Source organism: Furipterus horrens, unplaced genomic scaffold (genome assembly GCF_987537825.1).
Source record: "Furipterus horrens unplaced genomic scaffold, mFurHor1.1.pri manual_scaffold_1, whole genome shotgun sequence".
Classification (NCBI taxonomy): domain Eukaryota; kingdom Metazoa; phylum Chordata; class Mammalia; order Chiroptera; family Furipteridae; genus Furipterus; species Furipterus horrens.
In genome coordinates, this window is record NW_028327171.1 from 192,842,738 (window position 1) to 192,862,052 (window position 19,315).

The 19,315-nt window shown below is 34.7% G+C and overlaps 1 protein-coding gene across 1 annotated transcript; it reads left to right on the plus strand.

Annotated features, from left to right (window-relative positions):
- The first annotated feature begins 338 nt into the window (after window positions 1–338).
- ICOS (inducible T cell costimulator) lies at window positions 339–18,521 on the plus strand. Its single transcript, XM_090268569.1, has 5 exons — window positions 339–424; window positions 11,708–12,037; window positions 12,720–12,826; window positions 13,886–13,970; window positions 16,359–18,521. Exons 1-5 carry the CDS (start codon window positions 367–369, stop codon window positions 16,391–16,393), a joined length of 615 nt encoding a protein of 204 aa, XP_090124695.1. The 5' UTR covers window positions 339–366; the 3' UTR covers window positions 16,394–18,521.
- The last annotated feature ends 794 nt before the right edge of the window (window positions 18,522–19,315 follow it).

Genomic DNA, 19,315 nt, shown 5'->3' on the forward strand with positions numbered 1-19,315 from the left:
GTTATGCATCATGTGGCTATTTTTAGATCCTGTTTTCCCCAGTAACTATTGATTCAGAAAAGGAAGGTGGGTCTGAAAAGAATAGGCATTGTCTCTTTCACTTTTTTTATTGGAACCAGAATGAGGGTTGAGTTTTCCTGTGTCCTCAAACTCATCAACAATCCATGGATTATGCTTAGCACCCTTAGCAATAATGCCTCTCAGACAGCAACTGTCATCAATTAAAAAATGCCTCCTTGTCTTCACATTGCACCAACCCCCACAAAACCACTTCCTTTCTAGCAAATAGAAAACACCTGACAAGATGAATTTGCTGTCATTTTTTTTCAACACTGAAGGAGAGGATTTTATCAGTTCTTGGCAAAGATGAAGTCTGACCTTTGGTATATCTTTCTCTTCTGCTTCCAAGTTGAAGTTCTAACAAGTAAGTGGCCTATTGAATATTTCTTATTTAGTTCAAGTGAACAGTAAGAAGAATCAAAGGTAGAAAATGTAGGCACCAAATAGAAAGGGTTTTGTTTTTTTTCTGAAAATCAGAACAATTGCAGAGTGCCCAAGTACATGGATGGCCAAGGGCATTTGTCACCTGTGTCACTGTTGACGGCACGGAGTTTGTACTACTTCCTTTGATATTATGTTTTAAGATTAAAAAAAAAAGTTTCATCCGCCCATTAAAATTTTAAATTACCAGCTTGGAGTTACCTTTTAGTGGATAAAGTAGAAGAGTGGCTTGCTATTCTCAGAGAAAGATGAAAGGCAAAAGGGCTGTGTCAACAGAATGAAAATTAAAGTCCTGGCATTGGGCTGGGAATTATTTCTGAAGGAGAAAATGAAATGAAAGGACTTTGAAAAAAATTTTTTGATTTTAATCTTATCTTGGTGGTCTGTTGTCAAAAATGCCCAGGCCTCCACAGAGTTATTTCAGCATCAACCGTCAGAGTTCCTCTAAAAGGCCAGGGAGTAGTGGATGATGTAAAAACATTCCCCAGCCCTTGTAGACATTAAAAAAAATCATTTTGAAGTCCTCAATTCTTTTTCTTAGATGGTATGTATCAGACTCTATTTGAACAATTTAAATAATGCTACCAACAACTAGATTAATATGTGTGTTTCTACTGCTTCTTACTCTGTACATTTTATTTAGTAATCCATTTATTTTATCCTTAACTCTGAGCCTTGTTCCCGAGGCTGGGGAAAAAAAGTGAAATTAAATTGGGGAGTTCTATTAACACTAAAAGTGAAAGAAGGATTTTTGTAGGTATAATCTTATCTAGAAATAATATTTTTTTAGTGGTACAAAGAAATAGAATATTTTTTTTGAATAAAAAAACAAAAAATCAAAAAGCAGATTGGTCAAATGTTTGATCTTGTGGTGGCTCAAAGTGGCTCAAATGCTCTTAAATAAAGAAGAATGAGAAATAAGGAATTAAGGTCTACTTATAAGTCCCAAGGGCAGTTTGGGGTAACTTGCTTGTCTTAACTATATCTTTTCTACAACCCAATGGAATCCTTTAGCAGCATTAGCAACAAATGAAAAGCTTCAGAATTAATTAATTAATTAATTCACTGACCCAATTTTTCATAGAGCACCAAGTACTTGCCATGCAGGAGGTACTGTACTGGCTGCTGTAAGTACACTATGAGAAAAACTAGGTTACTCCCTACTCTCATGAAGCTAACTGAATGACTGAGAGAGAAACATTTATCAAATAATTGCACAGAGATCTCAGTTCTATCATAGAATGTAATAAAGAAGCCTGTCTATACTGGGTGGGAATGGAAGAGGGGTGGGGAAGTGTGGTTCATTAAAGTCTTCCCTGTGAAAGTGGTACTTGAACTGATATGTGAAGGACAAGTAGGAGTAAATGGGGAGAATGGTGTGAGGATGAGGAAGAATGTTCCATACCATGAAAAGAGTAAGGTGCAAAGCACCTATGGTAGGAGGGAACAAAGTAAGGCCAGGGAACTGGAAGAAGGCAGGTGTGCCTGAGTATAGAGAAGGAAGGCGTTGGGGACGGTGCAAAATGAGGTTGAGAATGAAAGCAAAATCCCAACATAGCTGTATATAGAGAGAACCAGCTTGGACATTTTAGGTCTATGAAATTTTGTGAGATTTTTCTTGTATTGGGCAATAAAAATAAATAAAAGACCAAAACAAATTAAAAAATTTTAAAGTCACAAAAAAAGGTATGTGTGAATTATGTCAGATGTGTTTGTGTCCTTAGGCAAAGCTGTGGGGGTCTTGAAATGTCACAGCAGTAAGTAACACTACTTAAAAAAAAACACTTTTCAATAAATTCTTTTTCTGTTGGAACACTGAATTTTTCTGTACGTATGTATGTATTCATACCAATGAAGGCCTCTACCTCCTGAAGTTGTACAGCTTGGCTTGTTTACCTCCACAGGCTAACTATGACATTTTTTTTTTTAAGTTCAATGTGGAGACTTGAAATTTGAATGTCCCTTCCAACATTTATATTTAAAAAAAGAGAAAGACAGACTCAAGAGTGTTGATTCAGTCAACAACTGGTTCTGATAGAATCTTATTTGTCTGAGCCATTGATGTAACAGACATGGCACTTTCAATAAGCAATTAAAGATCATTTACATGTAACTTTTTTGAATTTGAGAAATCAGACTTTCAATAGACAACATTTATATTCTTTTAGGGCTCAGCACCAAAAAATTTCACTCATGAGAAACAATGAACAACAACATTAACAACAACAACAGCACCTCTACTGCACCCACAATTAAAGTTCTTCTCATGTTCTATTATCTAGGTCTAAAGCAAAAATTTCATAGTAGTACCTGTTTGTATTTATTTAATTACGATGAAGGTGTTTTTGTATATGTGAATCCATATATTTTTATATTTCTATAGGCAGATAAGTCACAGAATAATCATTAAGAATTTAGACCCCTTCAAAGCAAAGACCCAGATTTTGTAGCAGGTTCAAGGTGCTAAGTACATGTAGTTTAGTACCTTAGAAATTATATATTTTTGTTGTATGATAACCCTTTCAATCACAGCATGCACGTGGCATGAATGTGACTACTTTAAATATTTGGGACTATTATATATCCAGTACATCTTAAAGAAAAGAAATATCTTAAAATACCTTCCAAATCTAGCCTTATGCTCTTAAAAAGTATGTGGATCTTTAAAAGTGTGGACTGTAGTTTCAGATTGTCTAGGTCCAAATTTTGACTTTACCACTTATTGACTCTCTAACCTTTGGCCAGTAATTCAAAACCACAGTTTCTTCATCTGTAAAACAGGGATAAAAATAGAAAATCTGACTGAAGGGTTGTTATGAACGTCTAATGATATATTGCATGTAATGCATTTAACACAGTACTCAATACAGAGGAAGCACTCCATGCTTATGATTTATTGTTGGTATTAGTTTTGGAAGCTTTTGAAAGCTTAGATATTTATATTACTTCCAGACCTATGGGCTTCAGAGAATTGGCTGGGAATCATTCAGTATAAGCCTTCATCTTTAGACTGGGAAACAAGTATTCTTCAATATCTAGTAAATAGGATCTTGCCCTGTTTTTCTTGCTCTTCCCAGTCTATTGCAGGATACTTGGCAACCATGTCCAACTTTTATATTCTTCTATGCATTCATTTATTTAATATTATTGAGCTTCTAATGTGTTTCAGGTGCTGGGGTTGTTTAGGGGAGCATTGTGTTGTCCTTATTCTTGTGAATCGGATGGTTAAATGAGAAAGATAGGCAAAATAATTATGCTGTAAGCATATGTAAATTACAAATATATTGTATAAGCAAAGTACTGTTTAGAGGATAGAGATAGGAATCTTCGTCTTGGGGGAGTTTCAGGGGCCAATTAAAGATGGTTCTTAACAAATGATGAAGGTTTCTAGGCAGATAAAGGAGTAATAGAACATTTTAATTTATGGAAATGGAAGTAACAATGTAAAAAAATGGCCAAAAAATTCAGTATGGCTTGAATATATGATCTGGAAGATTGTCTAAGGATTTTGTGTCATGCCAAAAATAGTTGATTTTTTATCTCATAAACAACAATATAATGGAAGCTTTAAGGAGGAGAATGAAATACTTTCGAGAATTACAATTTTGGGAAGAATCTGAAGGAGGGACTTAAAGGGGAGAGGCTGCTGTTGAAAAGAACAGTCAAGAAGATGCTTTTACAGGTGAGGGAAAACATGAAAAGATCTGGATTAGCAATGGGCGTGAAGAAAAACAAATTGAATTCAAGAGATATCCCTGAGCTAGTCAACTGGACTTGGTGGCCAGTTGAATCAAGAGAGTCAGAGAGGGAGAAATGAGGAAGACTCTGAGCCTCTGAGAGTCAGACTAGTGACTCTCTTAAAGGATGAGGTTTAGGTTTGTGAGTGAATATTGAACTCAGTTTGGAAATGTTACTCTTGATATATCAGGAGATTTCCAGATAGAGATGTTAAAATGAAATTAAAACATTCCCTGGAGCCAAGGGGTGGGGTGGACTTGAGAGAAAAGTGTGGGTCACTTGGAGTAGAAAGGAGAGTTGGAGCCTTAAATGTAAATGAGTTCACCCACTGAACACCTGTCTGTGTGCACAAAGGGCTTTGCACAGCAGTTGAAGCTGAAAAGAATTGTGGATATTCATGGGTACTGATAAAACTCTCTTTCTCTGTCCCCTGAAAATAATTGAGTCTGTTTAATCTCATAAGATTTTCCTAGTAGGACAATTTCAAATTGATGGCAATGAAATAATAAAGAAGTAACTTGTTTGCAAATTAATTAGTTTGTAAATATTTGCTATAAAGTTTTATATCACCACTGGGATTTTTCCATTTTCTCGAAGAAAATTTGTTTTTACCAGATGAAACTAATCTTTCATTTAACTTAGAGGACCAAGGGTTGTTTTATTCTCCACTAGACTTCCTTGGAGAATATAAAACAATTCACAAATTGTGTGTGTGTGTATGTGTGTACATTTTTGTTTTTAAAATTTTCTCTTATTTTTTTCTTCACATTTTTGGCTTTCTTTCCTGCAAATGTTAAGAATTTGGATGAGGCTTATTTTGCCAACTCTTCCTACTGATTTCAATTGTTTCTTTAGATTATGAATACTTTTGAATAATAATGTAAGTATAGAAATGAAGCATATATAAAATTTTTAGCTAGCAGACTTATAAAAAAGTCAATACTTTTATGAAAGGTGAAAGAAGTAGTAGAAAACACATATTTTAGAATTTATTAGTCAAAGACCAAATGTAACACAATAAACATTGCAATTTTTAGAACTTTGCCTTGTAAGTCACATGTATATGCTGTGCTCAACTAAAGATTACATTACTTGATTACAGAAAATGTGTTTAATAAGCACTATCAATAACTGCAAACTCAAGAGATCTTATCTCTCTAACACTCTGACACCTTTGGGGGGTTTGTGGTTAGAAATCTGAGGTAAGAAGAATAAAGTCAAATTGTTGCTGATTTGTCTCACAGCTCCTGCACTATATGAATTATCTGAATGTTTTTGTCAAAAGATTTTCAACCAGAGATAATACAACTGCTTACAAAGAATCCTAGCAGGACCATCTTATACTGAAGAAGTAGTTTAGATATTAGAAGAATCAACTTGTAAATAAACTTTTGAACCATACCATAGTGCAATTCTCAGGTGAATACTTTTTCTTCAGATATTTTCTTAACAGCTTCCCCAAAAATGAAGATGCAAATGCTCTTATCCCCTGAAAAATTTGAAAGCCTGAAGAAATCACCTAATATAAAAAGTTTTATTTTTGTCTTGAAAACAATCGTCAGTTGATATCAAAAGTAATGTTATAAATGTAATTTAACAGTATCAACAAGAAGTAAAGAGAAACAATATCAAAACTAAGAATTAATATTCAGAGTTTAAGTCTCATCAACAGGATTGGAGAGAACATATCCCTTTTGTGTTTTTAATAATGTATTAAATGCTAAAAGATATAGGATGGTGTTTATGTCACAGATAACTGACATGCTGTGGTTGTGAAACATCTGGGTATATTAGAACAATCATTGGTCCCAGGACCCCTGTACATTGGGCAAATTTAATGACTGTGCACTCTAGAAATTCAAATAATCAATCGGATTTAAACCTGACCTGTCTTTAGACATAAAAGAGCCAAGAGAATCAATAATCTAAACAAGTCTTTATAAACCTGGGGGATATTTACAGGTGAAGTACCTGCTTCTTCAAAACTCAGACAGATAATTTACATCAGAATCTGACATCCCAGTTTAGGAGGTATCCTGCGCAAGATGTGCGCTTTTTTGGCCCCAGTTTGCTTGATAAATGTAAATGAAGAATGAAAGGCTTAACTGGATCATTTGTAATAGCCATTTGGTTCTTATATTCTATATTCAATGCTTCATCTTCCCAGATTTATAAATATCTGCATATTTATTTTTCTGTCCATCCATCCATCCAAGAAATATTCATTGGGATCTACTATATAACAGGTGCTATTATAGGTACTTGGGATAGGTCTCTAATAAGATGAATAAGGTCCCTGATTTTAAAGATTATGTTATTGTAAGGTAGTCAGAAAACAAACAAGTAAACAAATAAACCAGATAATTTCAGACAATGATAAATACTTTACTTCAGGTAATATGTAGAAAATGACTTGGGATGTGGTCAATGGTTGCTACAGAAGTAAAAAGAATATGAAGATGAGAGAGAACATTTTATACAAAGAAAAAAACAATTTCAAAGCCCTGGGAACCAGCTTTTTCTGTTTAAGGAATGGGAAGAAGAGGGATGTGACTGCAGTGTAGTGAATGACTGCTATAAAACGGTGTTAGAGAAATAAGGTGGGTCATGCAGGTCATGGAAACCAGGTAAGGAATTAAATTTTATTCTAAGTGAAATGAGAAGACCCTAGATGTTTTATAAGCGGGACAATGGCACTATTCAATTGCATATGTTAGAAAATCATTCTGGTTTTGTTGAAGAGAATAGGTGGGAAATGGGCAAGAGTGACAGCAGAGAATTAGGAAGCTCTTGTAGTCCCAGAGAGGGATGATGCTAGTTTGGACAGTTGTACTTTAGATGGAGGAGAAGTGAATACATTCTCCTGGGCATAAAACAGGACAGGAAATTAGCCTTGCTTCCTGTAGACAGATTTTAACAGCTGTTCTGTAAGACTCAGTCTTCATGTGGTTGCCTGCTTTAATTACACTTCCCTTGGTTGTTGCTAATGGCACTCCAACCTTAGATTAAACCCCAAATCTTTCACATGCTCAAGAAGTTCTGTGACCTTAAAGGCAAATAAGCTAAACTGTCTAAGCCATCAGTGGCTTGCACATTAAAGAATCAGACTTGATGTAGGATTTCTAAGTATACCAGGTCTGACTGCATATGATGCTGGGCAAAAGTTGAATTATGTTATGGGAAATGAGTATGAGAATGTGAGGGTGTTTACAGGGTTTCTGAAAGACAGACAATGTATATGAGAAGTTATGGGTACTAGAGATGGAGATGGTATGTTAAGGCATGTGAGGAACATACATAAGATAGAATGGGAGAGAATATTTTGGAGGATGATTTTATATTAAGAGGTGGTATGTGAAGAAAATTTAAGCACAAGAGAAAGGAAGAAGGAGCAAGAAAAAAGATATTGGTAAAGGAAACACTCACAATTTTAAAATACTGGTATAGCAGAGGAACTGACTGAACAGATTTGACACCCAAGCAGTTAAAACCAACACTGCTATAAAAATGGTGTTATCCTATTAGTACTCCTGGTTGAGTATTAGCATTAGAGATAAGAACATCCAGGGAGGGTGAACAAAAGATTCTAGCTGCTTCTGTAGCTATGTGAAAATAATGTGAAGGCTTTCCTTAAATTGTCTGTGTATCCATTAAATTCTTTAGTCATGGTTATAGGTGTAACCTCCTTTTGATACTGTTTTTCAAATGTCACCAAAGATTAAGGAGAATTTGTGATCAGGTATTTTAGCATATCTGTTCTATAGACAGACACCAAAGTAATTATGAAGCAATTGATTAAATGCCATACTTGATCCCTTTAGTTTAAATCATTCGAATTGCAGACTTAGATTTGCCACGTGGTTTTCCAGCTGGAAAGTTGAAGCATTCAGTATATGGAAAGTCAGACTTGTTATCACTACATTTAATAATAAAGAGGTGACCTAGGTAAGTTTTAGACTAACTATTATAAAATGAAAACTTAAGCATGTCCAGGAGAAATGACACTTTGGAAGGAATCTCCAGTTACTCCTCTGATGTCACTGACACAAACCCTTGGCACTGTCACTCAAGGAAATTTTAGTTAGTCTTCCTAGCCCTACCTAAACACTTCCTTGGGCAAGTAGGATAATCTCATTCATTTTAATTTTTCCTGACTTTATGAAACAACCCAGTAAGATGCTTGGACAGAGAGAGGATTATGGGAACATGGTTTCTTCCCTGGAGGACCCAATAGCAAAAAATAGCTCTCTCAGTTATTTTTAGTCTCATATGGTGGGTATGTTCTGATTCTGGATCCATAGACAGTAAGTGTTAGAAAGAACTAAAATGTTGTGTTCTCACTTCCTTACTCCACAGATGAAGAGATTGAAGTTCAGAGGGTTACTGTAGCCACAGAGGATCGCTAATCCTAGAGCCAGAGTTTGTCTCTGCACTGGACTTCTACCATCCTGTACCACTGACCATTACATTACATCTTAAGTTGGGTTATAAGTCATTGTGTGGACACAAAAGGGAAAATAATAGATGGCAAAACCATCTTCAGAAAGAGAAGACAATGCATTTATATCTATTTGTACACACCGTGACCACAGAAACTTTTATTCCAAGATGTCTTTGTGGTTTACTTGCTGCCATTCTAAAGTCCTTGGGGAATTTACTCTGATCATTTCTAAAGGAACTTAAAACCAGCCCACTGATTTTATCCTCTATAGAAGACGGTAGAGACATAAGCATTAAAATAATAATAATGCAACATAATTTACTCAGACAAATAAGTCTTCAAGCAAAACAACTTTCATTTTTGTATAATGCAGATTTCATCTATTTTCATACTATTGGTTCTTTCCCCTTTGCTTATATTATTCCCTCTATTTTACAAATAAAATAAACATTATTTTCTCTATACTTTTAAAATATTTATTTATTTTTTTATTTAAAACATTCTCACCTGAGGATATGTTTGTTCATTTTAGAGAGAGAGAGAGAGAGAAAGAGAGAGGAAAAGAGAAGGGGGAGAGAAAGAGAGAAATTTTGATCAGCTGTTTCTGTTATCTTGTTTCCCTTGTGTCTGATTATTTTTAAGGTGTGCTTGTCATTGTCTTAAATATTATCCATAGATATGATTTGAGACCTAGGATGTAAATCTTTTCTCCCTGGAATAGTTTGCATTTTTACTTTCAAAAACCTATGGGTAAGAAGAATCCAAAATCACCTTAAACAATATTTAAGAATTGAGGACTTGTGGACCATTGAAGTGATTCAAAGGTGGGCTATAATTAGCATGAGGGTTGATTTACTTTTGGTTTACTTGGACTCCAAGAATGTAATTTTTTGGATCCCAGCTTATTGAGGAAATGGTCTTTTACTAGATTTTGCACTTCTCACACTCTGGGAGTTGAAACAGGAAAACAAAAGTTTGAATATGGGAGAACACAAATGCTGTCAGAGTAAAAGCAGTTCCTAAACTCAGCTTATCTCTCTGGGTTCTGGTTCTTCAAATTTAACCTAGTAATTTCTTCTCTTTTTGTCAGCTCTATAATCCTTATAATATTATTTTTATACATTTCATTCAGCGTTTTAGTTGCTTGGATATGGAAATTACTTTGAATGACCTGGACTGCCATAACTAAAAGCTAGAATACTTGTGTGGATATTCACAAGCAAACCCCAAGTTGAAAAATCTATTTCCTAGTAATATGAGAGATATAAATTGAAGCCTACAGATTTTAAGAAAAATGAGTAACTCTGGTAAATCTTAAATAAAATTAAAGCAACTAGTGCAAATGGAGTTGTGGTAAATGAATCCTCCTGCATAATGCTAGTCATACCATAAATATAAGCATTTCTTTCAGCAATATAGCAATATACAGTGTCATAATAATGTTAAAATAATTTGACCAAATGTCATGATATTTACATGAAAGCAAAATGTTAAAAACCCCATATTTAACACTATTAAATGCTTGAACAAATTATGATAGATTACATTATAGCCTTTTAAAAAACAATCATTAAAAGTATAATTATGATGACTATGTCAAAATGGGATGTTTATGATATAACATTAAATGACAGTAAAGAAACAACAAAACAATATGTTTTCTATATAAAATAAATGTATATCCAGGTGGTAAAAAGCAAAAATATACAAATATTTCAGAACAAAGATAGAGATTTTACTTATTTATTTATTTAGTCCTCAAAGATATGTTTATTGATTTTAAGAGAGAGAAGAAAGGTGAGAGAGAGAGAGAAAAAAAAATACCCACCAATGTGAGAAAGAAGCATCAACAGTTGCCTCACATACACAACCCCACTGGGGATCAAACCTGCAACCTAGATATGTGCCCTGACTGGGGACTGAACCTGCAATCTTTTGGTGTACAGAATAATGCTCCAACCAATTGAGCCATGAGACCAGGACAGAGATTTTAAATAAGTAAAAAACTGTCGTGAAAATACTTTCCTCAAGCAATTTCAGCATAAAACTTTCTCACATTAAAATAAAAAATTAAAATAAAAGGAAGGCAAAGAGCAGTTTGAGTTTACAATCTAATAACTCAGAATCTGCAACCAGGCCAAAACCATTTCAGCTTTTTCCTTCTGTGATCCCTATGTAGCTCACAAAAACAACCTTGTTTTCCTATAAGCTTAAAAGTTATTTGAAAGAGTGAATTGTAAGCAAAAATTTAGGGCCTTAAGTTTTTCATTAGACCTTGATTTAGTTTTCAATGGATAAGGTTCAGAGAAGACACACATTTCTATCATTTGAAAATGATTCATCTGTTCTTTAAGCTCTAGCAGGAGAGTATAATGTAAATATATGTATTTAAATATAATAAATTATTTTTAGTTTAAGCTATTTGTACTTTTAAAAGTTTTTTATTAACTTCATCATTCTCTAAATCTTTCCCCCAAATTCTCCTTGTTTGTCTAAGTGCTAGTCCTCCTTCAATTTCAATATTAAAAGTCATTTCCTTAAAGTGGCATTTTCTGATTCTTCTTGAAAATTAGAACCAATCCCATCACCTTTATTTGATTAGTATTCCATTCCTTGCACAAATTATGGTGCATTACTACATATTTAACATCTGTTTCCAATATGGAAGCTGCCAAAGTGCACTAACCATATCTGTTTGAGTCATACTTTGTAAATACATTATCTAATATATTGCATATTATATATCCATATATGACAAACAAATTTCTGGTTTGATTTCTTCTAGGATACAGTTTTAACTATTGTCATGTTCTTTTTAAAAATTTGTTCTATTACAGTTGTCCCAATTTTTCCCCTGGTGCTCTGTTGTTGTGTTCTTTGTTGTTGTTGTGAAGTTCTTTCATTTTGGTACAATAGAGGTGACTTTATGAAGAGATTACTTCTTGTATTCAAATAAAATTACTAGGACAATCTATTCATATAATATTACTTTGACTTTGTTTTGTTTTGTTTTTTCTTTTTATCCAGGAGAAATCAATCACTGTGCCAAATCTGAAATGTTTACATATCACAATGGAGGTATACAAATTTTATGCAAATTCCCTGAGAATATCCAGCAATTTAAAATGCAATTGCTGAAAGGGACACAAGTAATCTGTGAGCTCTCTAAAACCAAGGGAAATGGAAACACGCCGTCCACTCAGAATCTGAAATTCTGTCAGTTTTCCAATTATAGTGTTTCTTTTTTTCTGAATAACTTGGACAGTTCTCATGCCAGCTATTACATCTGCAACTTATCAATTTTTGATCCTCCTCCTTTTCAAGAGACTTTTTGCAGAGAGTATTTGCATATTTATGGTAAGACATTGTTTTCATCTTCTCAATGTAAGTGTACATATTCACTTTGACAACTTTTCTCACTAATGAAAAGAAACAAATAAGTATCATTTGTGTTGGAGTTCATTTAAGTGCTATTGATGGCAATCATTTATAATGAAAATATGCAAAGAATGATTTATTAATAATAATAATTAGTATTCATCAGTAATATGAATTAAATAATGTAGACCGCTGAGTTAGAAATAGGTCATGTTGTCTTTAAAACACATATGCCATTGAAAATCAGGAAGATGAAGACAAATACTAAAGCCCATGGGTTAATGGCTATTACTTCTATTTACTTAACACTTAGGGTTTTGGTTTTATGCTTGGTTTGTGGAATGCAGGGAGATGATTGAAAATAATAGTTTTATGCCATTGCTTCTTCCACTCATTCTTTTACAAAAATATAAACAAACAGTCCTTTTTATTAACCACATTTGTAAACATATGTGCATAGAGTCTCTTAGGTTTTAGTTTTGGATCCTTACTGTAATACTAAAATGATGTTTTTTACTATTTACTGAATTTTATGGTTGTAATGAAGACAAGCTCATTTGATTAAATAGCACTTTTAAATTTGGCAAAAGAACTTGTAATTGAGCACTGAAAGAGAAGATTTCTTAGAAAATTTTTTTAACATATCTTTTTTCTAACCCAGAATCACAGCTTTGTTGCCAACTGAAGTTCTGGTTACCCACAGGATGCGCAGCTTTTGTTGTAGTCTACATTTTTGGATCCATATTTTTATGTTGGCTTACAAAGAAGGTGAGCAATATCTTTCTCTTCTTGCATCTGCGCTACTGAGGAATATCAGTGGTTATTAACTCATCAAAGTACATATCCTCTTGCCAGAGTAAACTAATCAACAAGTAGATAATTTCTTTTCCTCAAGATATGCCTACTAATTAAACTACTAGCTTGGAACAGAAAATTATTTATTTTATAGATGTTTTATTTTTTAAATTATTCAATGGCATTACAGATATATGTTACTATTATTCAATAAAAATGAGGCCAATGAAAGACAAAAAGTTAGGAGGAAGGTAAAAACATAAAAAATAAAAATAGATGCTTTTGACTTTAAAAAATTATTTAACATGGACTTCACATTCGATTCTAAGCATCCTAATAATCAGGACAAAGTTGAAGCAGTTATGTTTCACTCAATCGGTCAATTAAGAAATAATCAATGAGAAAGTCTTATAAGGTATGAGTAGTAGCTAGGAAGTAAAGGGCCAGCTTCTTTGCATGGTAAATTATTAAGACTCTTTGTTTTTAAAGAAAACCAGTGAAAAGCCATGGAGAAAGATAACACAACAACGATAATGACAAAAAAAATCTTTCTGCACTGAGTATTCTTTTTAGTCTTTCACAATACAGGTTCTCAAACAACTTAAACCATCCTGCATAATACACAAGTATGCTAATACTCAAGTGTATCCACAGCATGATCATTGATCAGACACTGTGTGTATCTGTGCCAGGATGGAATATTAAAAAAAAGATAAAGAAGAGAGTGAGATAGGGCCTATGACCTAATCTATTGGGAAAAGAACAATAAAGGCAAGAAATGAGAAAGTTAGTTCAGCAGAAAGCTCTTTTTACTTTTCATATTATCCATATTTACTTTTCAATATCATTCTCCTACTTAGCCTGAAACCAGGAGCCTAAGTCCTATTATAACATTTGCCACATACCACTTCAGCAAAGAATGCAAACAATAAACAAAACAAAATAAAACAAAAACAAATAAACAGACCAGAAAACAGGGATGGAGATGGGGGAAAGCAGATGACAAACCATGTTTCCGACTTTTTCTTTCAGAAGTATCTATCTAATGCTCATAACCATAATAGTGAATACATGATCATGGCAGCAGTGAACACAGCTAAGAAGCCTGGACTCACAGGTACAGTGACATTTAGGGGTTTGGGAAGGGAAGAGTTTTCTTCACAGTAAGCTTAGAATTTTAATTTGTGATTTTAAAGGTAGAGGAAATGCCTCTAAGTTTGAATTTTAGTATATTCTGTGAAAAACTGAATTTATGTTTTCTGCAGTGCATTGAAAACAAACAAATTTGTAAACTACCATTAAAAATAAACAAGTTCAGATAGGCACTTAGACTGTTTCCAGCACTTACACAATGGAATTCTATGCAGCAGAGAGAAAGAAGGAACTCCTGCCATTTGCGACAACATGGATGGAACTAGAGAGAATTATGCTTAGTGAAATAAGCCAGGCAAAGAAAGCAAAATACCATATGATATCACCTAATACAGGAGACTAATGAACAACACAAACAAATGAACTAAATAGGACAAGTAGCAGAATAACAGTCAATAGGGGGGAGGAGGGAGGGAGAGAAGGGGGATAAGTAAGGGAAGGGTTTAGTCAAGGAACGTGTATACATGACACATGGACATGGACAACGGGGAGGGATATGATTGTGGGAGAGGGGGTGGGCTGGGTGGGGGGAGCAATAGGGAAAAATGGGACAACTGTAATTGAAAAACCAAAAAAAAAAAAAAAGTTGATGTGATAGAGAAAAAATAAAAAATAAACAAGTTCATAAATCACTGTTGTATCAGGGCAGTTTTCCAATTGATATTTTAAAAATTTAGATGATTCTAAGACTTCTTTATTAAAAAGTTCATTAAGTCATACAATGAGATTTACTGACTATTAAAGTTTAAGTGTAAACTCTGAGTGAGGCACTGTGGGAGATACATAGATATATGGAGATTTTCAACTGAGATTTGGAGAGAGATATGGGCTGGTGTTACCAAGGGGAAGAGTTGGTGAAAATATTGTTAAAACATGCAAGTTTAAAGAACTTGGATGTCACAAAAGGCCAGTTAGGTGGGACTTTGACTTTTTCTATTAACAGTAAGTGTTGTCAACTTGAGTGTCTTTAAGTTGAGGAGCATTCAGAACGTTTGAAGCATCTATTGTGGAAAATGTGTAAGTTTTATGCTTTTGAGGTTGCAATGATGAGGTATACAATTAGGCAGAAGCCATTGTATTTTTGCCACAACTCAGCGGTGAAGAGCTTATAGTAAAGAAATGCAGAAAACATCTGTCATCACAGAATTAAAGTATGAGAAGGAACTTTCTAGTCCATGTCCTCATTTTTTAGATTTGAGAAATCGAATTGACTTCTTTGTTTTCCAGAGATTGAACAGAAAGAACTTGTATTGCATATGGCTTTTCTATTGAAAAAAACAAAACAAAACCATATCTCGTAATCTCTTTGCTCCTAATAACGTGCCTGCCTTGGTATGGAACCCTGAAAGTAGACCCTGAGAGACAGACTTGAGTGCAAGTAGTTTAGGTGGAAGATGACCCCAAGAAGAAGGATGAGGGAGAAGGGAGAGTGAGACAGGTAATAAGGAAAAGCAAATGAAGATTGCATTACTGAGATCTCAGCTAGAGGCCACAGGATCTCTACAAAGTGTACAGATATCTTCCATAAGTGGGGCATCACCACTGGTTTGAGGTTGCCTATAGGGCATGTTAATCTTCCTCATCGCTGAGCTATGCCCTGTGCTTGAAATGAGCTGGCTCACAAGTCTTCAGAGAAAGCCCCGAGGCAGAAAAGCAGATAAATGCATGTTGATGCTATTGTATTCAGAGTACTAGAACAGTCAACATGCACAGTGTCTACCCCAGCTGGAGCTGAAATCAGAGGTGGGTGGTTTCATGTCCCATCTACCAAGCCTAGCATGTATCTTGCAATTAGATTTAAACAAATAATTGTGGAAATGGCCAGAGTGTAAGCTTCTTGAGGGGAGGCAGAGTCTTTGTTCTTTATTTTCAGAAAGTGTTACACATACACAATTCCAAGTGAAGCCTGGCTCAGCACCTCTGTCAAATATTTATTAAATGATTATTATGTGAATGGCACTGAGCTAAGTAATGTATGTTGGATAGAGGGAGGGAAGACCCAAGACAGTCCTTGTTGTCAGTTTGTAATGTCGTTGGGAGATGTGATATGTTTAGATGGAGGGTGGAGTCACATGGTAGTGTCAAAAGTACTCATTTAATGTGAGATATGGAGTTCAGATAATATCTGTTATAGGAGTTGAGAATGGGCTGAGTAAAAATTCATGGGAAATGTGGAACTGGTGCTTGGTCTTAAAAGATAAAGAGTTTGGATGGGGTGTGCCTGTGGGTGTATGTGTGTGTGTGTGTGTGTGCATGCATGTGTTTACAAGAGGCAGAGAAAAGGGGAAAGCTTGTTGAAGGGAATAGGCACATGGAGAGCTTTTAAAGAATTTATGCTAAATTTCTGTTACAGATGTCACTCGTAACTTGGGACTCTCTAGTCCCTAGGCATGAACCATGTTGGCCATCTCCCCACTACGTGAAGTGCAAGATTTCATTATCTCCTGGGCCATGAAGAGTCTGACTTGATTTGACTGCATATATCTTCTACTGGTGTTTTGTTCAATCTGGACCAGTGACTTTATCAGTCAACAGAGATTTTAACAGACTGCTTCAGTACTGTTGAGTTCCGTCAAAACAAACACCCTTTCAACACCATCTTTATAGAAAGCCTGGCTCATGTGTGCTCAACAAATAGACATCGCTGGGATGGAATCACTGTCTTCACATCTGATTCTAGCAATGCACCAGTCAATAAAACAAGCACATCTACAAACATTTTAAAAATATGCCAAGGGTACTAAATCTACAAAGCAAATGGACAACCAAGGGCCAGCATCTGTCCACATTTCATGAACAGACTACCTCTTCTTCTTGTACGATAAGAATTCCTTTTAAAATCAGGCCATAGCAGGAGTTACTTCAAAATTGTAGCTATTTTATTTCTGAGGTGTCAACATATAACTATAGTGTACTAATACATGAGTACACAGTACTCTTTCCAACTTCTGAACCCCAATCTACTACTCCACCAAGAGTCTAGATGCCTTCTACTCTCAATTTTCCATTTAAAAATACTTCTTCATGACTACTTGACAGAGACTCTGAGTAGAAAGTTATGTCTATATTTTGCCTTTACTGCTCAATAAAATATATATATAATATATATTAATATATTATATATAGTCACAGCCTAGTAAATATAGTTTACTTATATTTTTCCTACAAGAATATTTTTGCTACTCAAATCCCCAAATTCAATTAAAATGATGTACTTTCTTGACTTGTTGGTATTAGTGGTAGGAAACATTGGCCAGAATGAACAGTGTCTTCATTTTATGATCCTGTTTTCTATTATTATCTATGTTTTCAAGGTGCTATTAATTACAAGTTAGGCTATTTTTGTATATCATATTACAATTGCAAACAAATAAAACCTATAACTGTCAAACATTGTCCTGGGGTAGAGCCAATGATCTACTCAACATGAAAGCTGCAGTTTCTGGAGGTCACTGCCAAACTACAGCCATGCTGCCTCTGGGCTTGACAGGTTGAAATGACCTCTGTTAACCTGTAGGAGGGTTGAGAGATACCTCTGACCTAGGGACAACAATATATTCTTGCCCCCAGCTGCTGAAGTCACCCTGGGGACCATAGTGGATGAGTCTGCATTTGTACCACCAGAATGTATGAAGAAGCACAGATATGTCAGAGAACTTCAGCATGATTGCCTCTCTAGAAACCATTCAGCCTGAAAACTGGCCTAGCCCTTCAAGATAGTCCCCCTTCAAATATAATTTGTTTAGAAAGATTCTTAAATACATGTAATATGATTATTCTTAGCCTAGATATTTTCTCTACTTCTGGTGTGTATGCCAAAGACTTCTGAAAGTCAATGTCTATTCAACAGTATTTTTAATAGTTTATTTTTTATTGTATTTGTTCCATTACCATTGATCACCCTTATACCCTTTTCCACCTCTACCCACACCCTTATCCCTTGCAATCATCATACTGTTGTCTGTGTCCATGAGTTCTTTTTCTTTTTTGCTTAATCCTACCAGCCCCAACCCCCTTCCTCAAGAGCAAAATAGAGACAGATTCATTAATAGAGAATAGGATGACAGATCAACATTTTTAACTTTAAGTGAAATGGGATTATTTAGTAGTTTCAAAATTTGTAGTTACCTGTTTATAATTTACTTTTTAAAAGTAAGACCTGATTTGTCATTATGCATGCTTATATTATTTTAAGAATGTGTAATGCTGGATTTGTACAGTACAATACTGAATTTGTAATTTGAATCAAGTATGGTATTCTTTGTTTTCAGCTGACTTGAACAAACTGTCTGGCCTTGCAGAGGTATTCCCTAAATTATGTGCAGCTTTCTGTGTGGGGGATCAGGATGGGAGGAGATCTGGTTGTCTTAGCTGTACCCTGAAGCATCCTCATCCTCAGCATTGGATATTTCAAAGTGAATTACTGAAATAAAAACTGGTTTTAAGAGGAGCTACCTATGAAACGAATTTTAGTAGTAGTAGGAAGCTAAAGAATAAACATTTGATATGCAGCAATTAAAAATACTTCTCAGTGTTTTATTGGGGGAGGAAAATGATTACTTTAGCAAATTTGCCCTTGTTCTTGAAGATTGTTTTGTTGTTTAGAATAGTCACTCTTTTCTTTCTTTTTTCCTTCTTTCTTTCTTTCCCTTTCTTTCTTTCTTTCTTTCTTTCTTTCTTTCTTTCTTTCTTTCTTTCTTTCTTTCTTTCTTTCTTTCTTTCTTTCTTTCTTTCTTTCTTTCTTTCTTCCTTTCTTCCTTTCTTTCTCTCTCTCTTTTCCTTCCATCCTTCCTTCTTTCATTCCTTCCTTCCTTCCTTCCTTCTTTCCTTCCTTCCTTTCCCTTCTCCCTCTCTCCCTTTCTTCCTTCCCCTCCCTCCTTCTCTCCCTCCCTTCCTTTCTATTCTTGTCTTAAAAAAATTAAAACAACAACAAACTTATAAAAAAGTTCAAAGTATAGCAAAATAACTGTTCTTTCCCTGAGTAAGTTTTCTGACCTAATGCCCTCTCACCTCTGAATACTATGTATTTCCTATAAGCAAGAACACTCTCCCCCATAACCACAACCCACCAACATCAGGAAGTTAACATTAATACATTGCTACTAGTCTGACCCTCAAACTGAATCTAAGTTTTGCCAGATATCCTCATAATATATTTGACAGCAGAAGACTCTATTCAGAATTTCCTCCTGCATTTAGGCTTCACATCTATTATGTCCTTAACTTTGGACAGTTCCTCGGTCTATACTTTCATGGCTTTTTGACTATTTTGAATATTACAAGTCATTATTTTGTAGAATGTTCCTTAAT

What these genes read in the sequence shown, in the direction of transcription:
- ICOS (XM_090268569.1), top strand. Translation starts at nt 367, where the DNA reads ATGAAGTCTGACCTTTGGTATATCTTTCTCTTCTGCTTCCAAGTTGAA. An exon ending in TATGTTGGCTTACAAAGAAG is followed by an intron (nt 12,827 to 13,885) that starts GTGAGCAATATC and finishes TTTTTCTTTCAG; the next exon opens with AAGTATCTATCTAATGCTCA. An exon ending in TAAGAAGCCTGGACTCACAG is followed by an intron (nt 13,971 to 16,358) that starts GTACAGTGACAT and finishes TTTCTGTTACAG; the next exon opens with ATGTCACTCGTAACTTGGGA.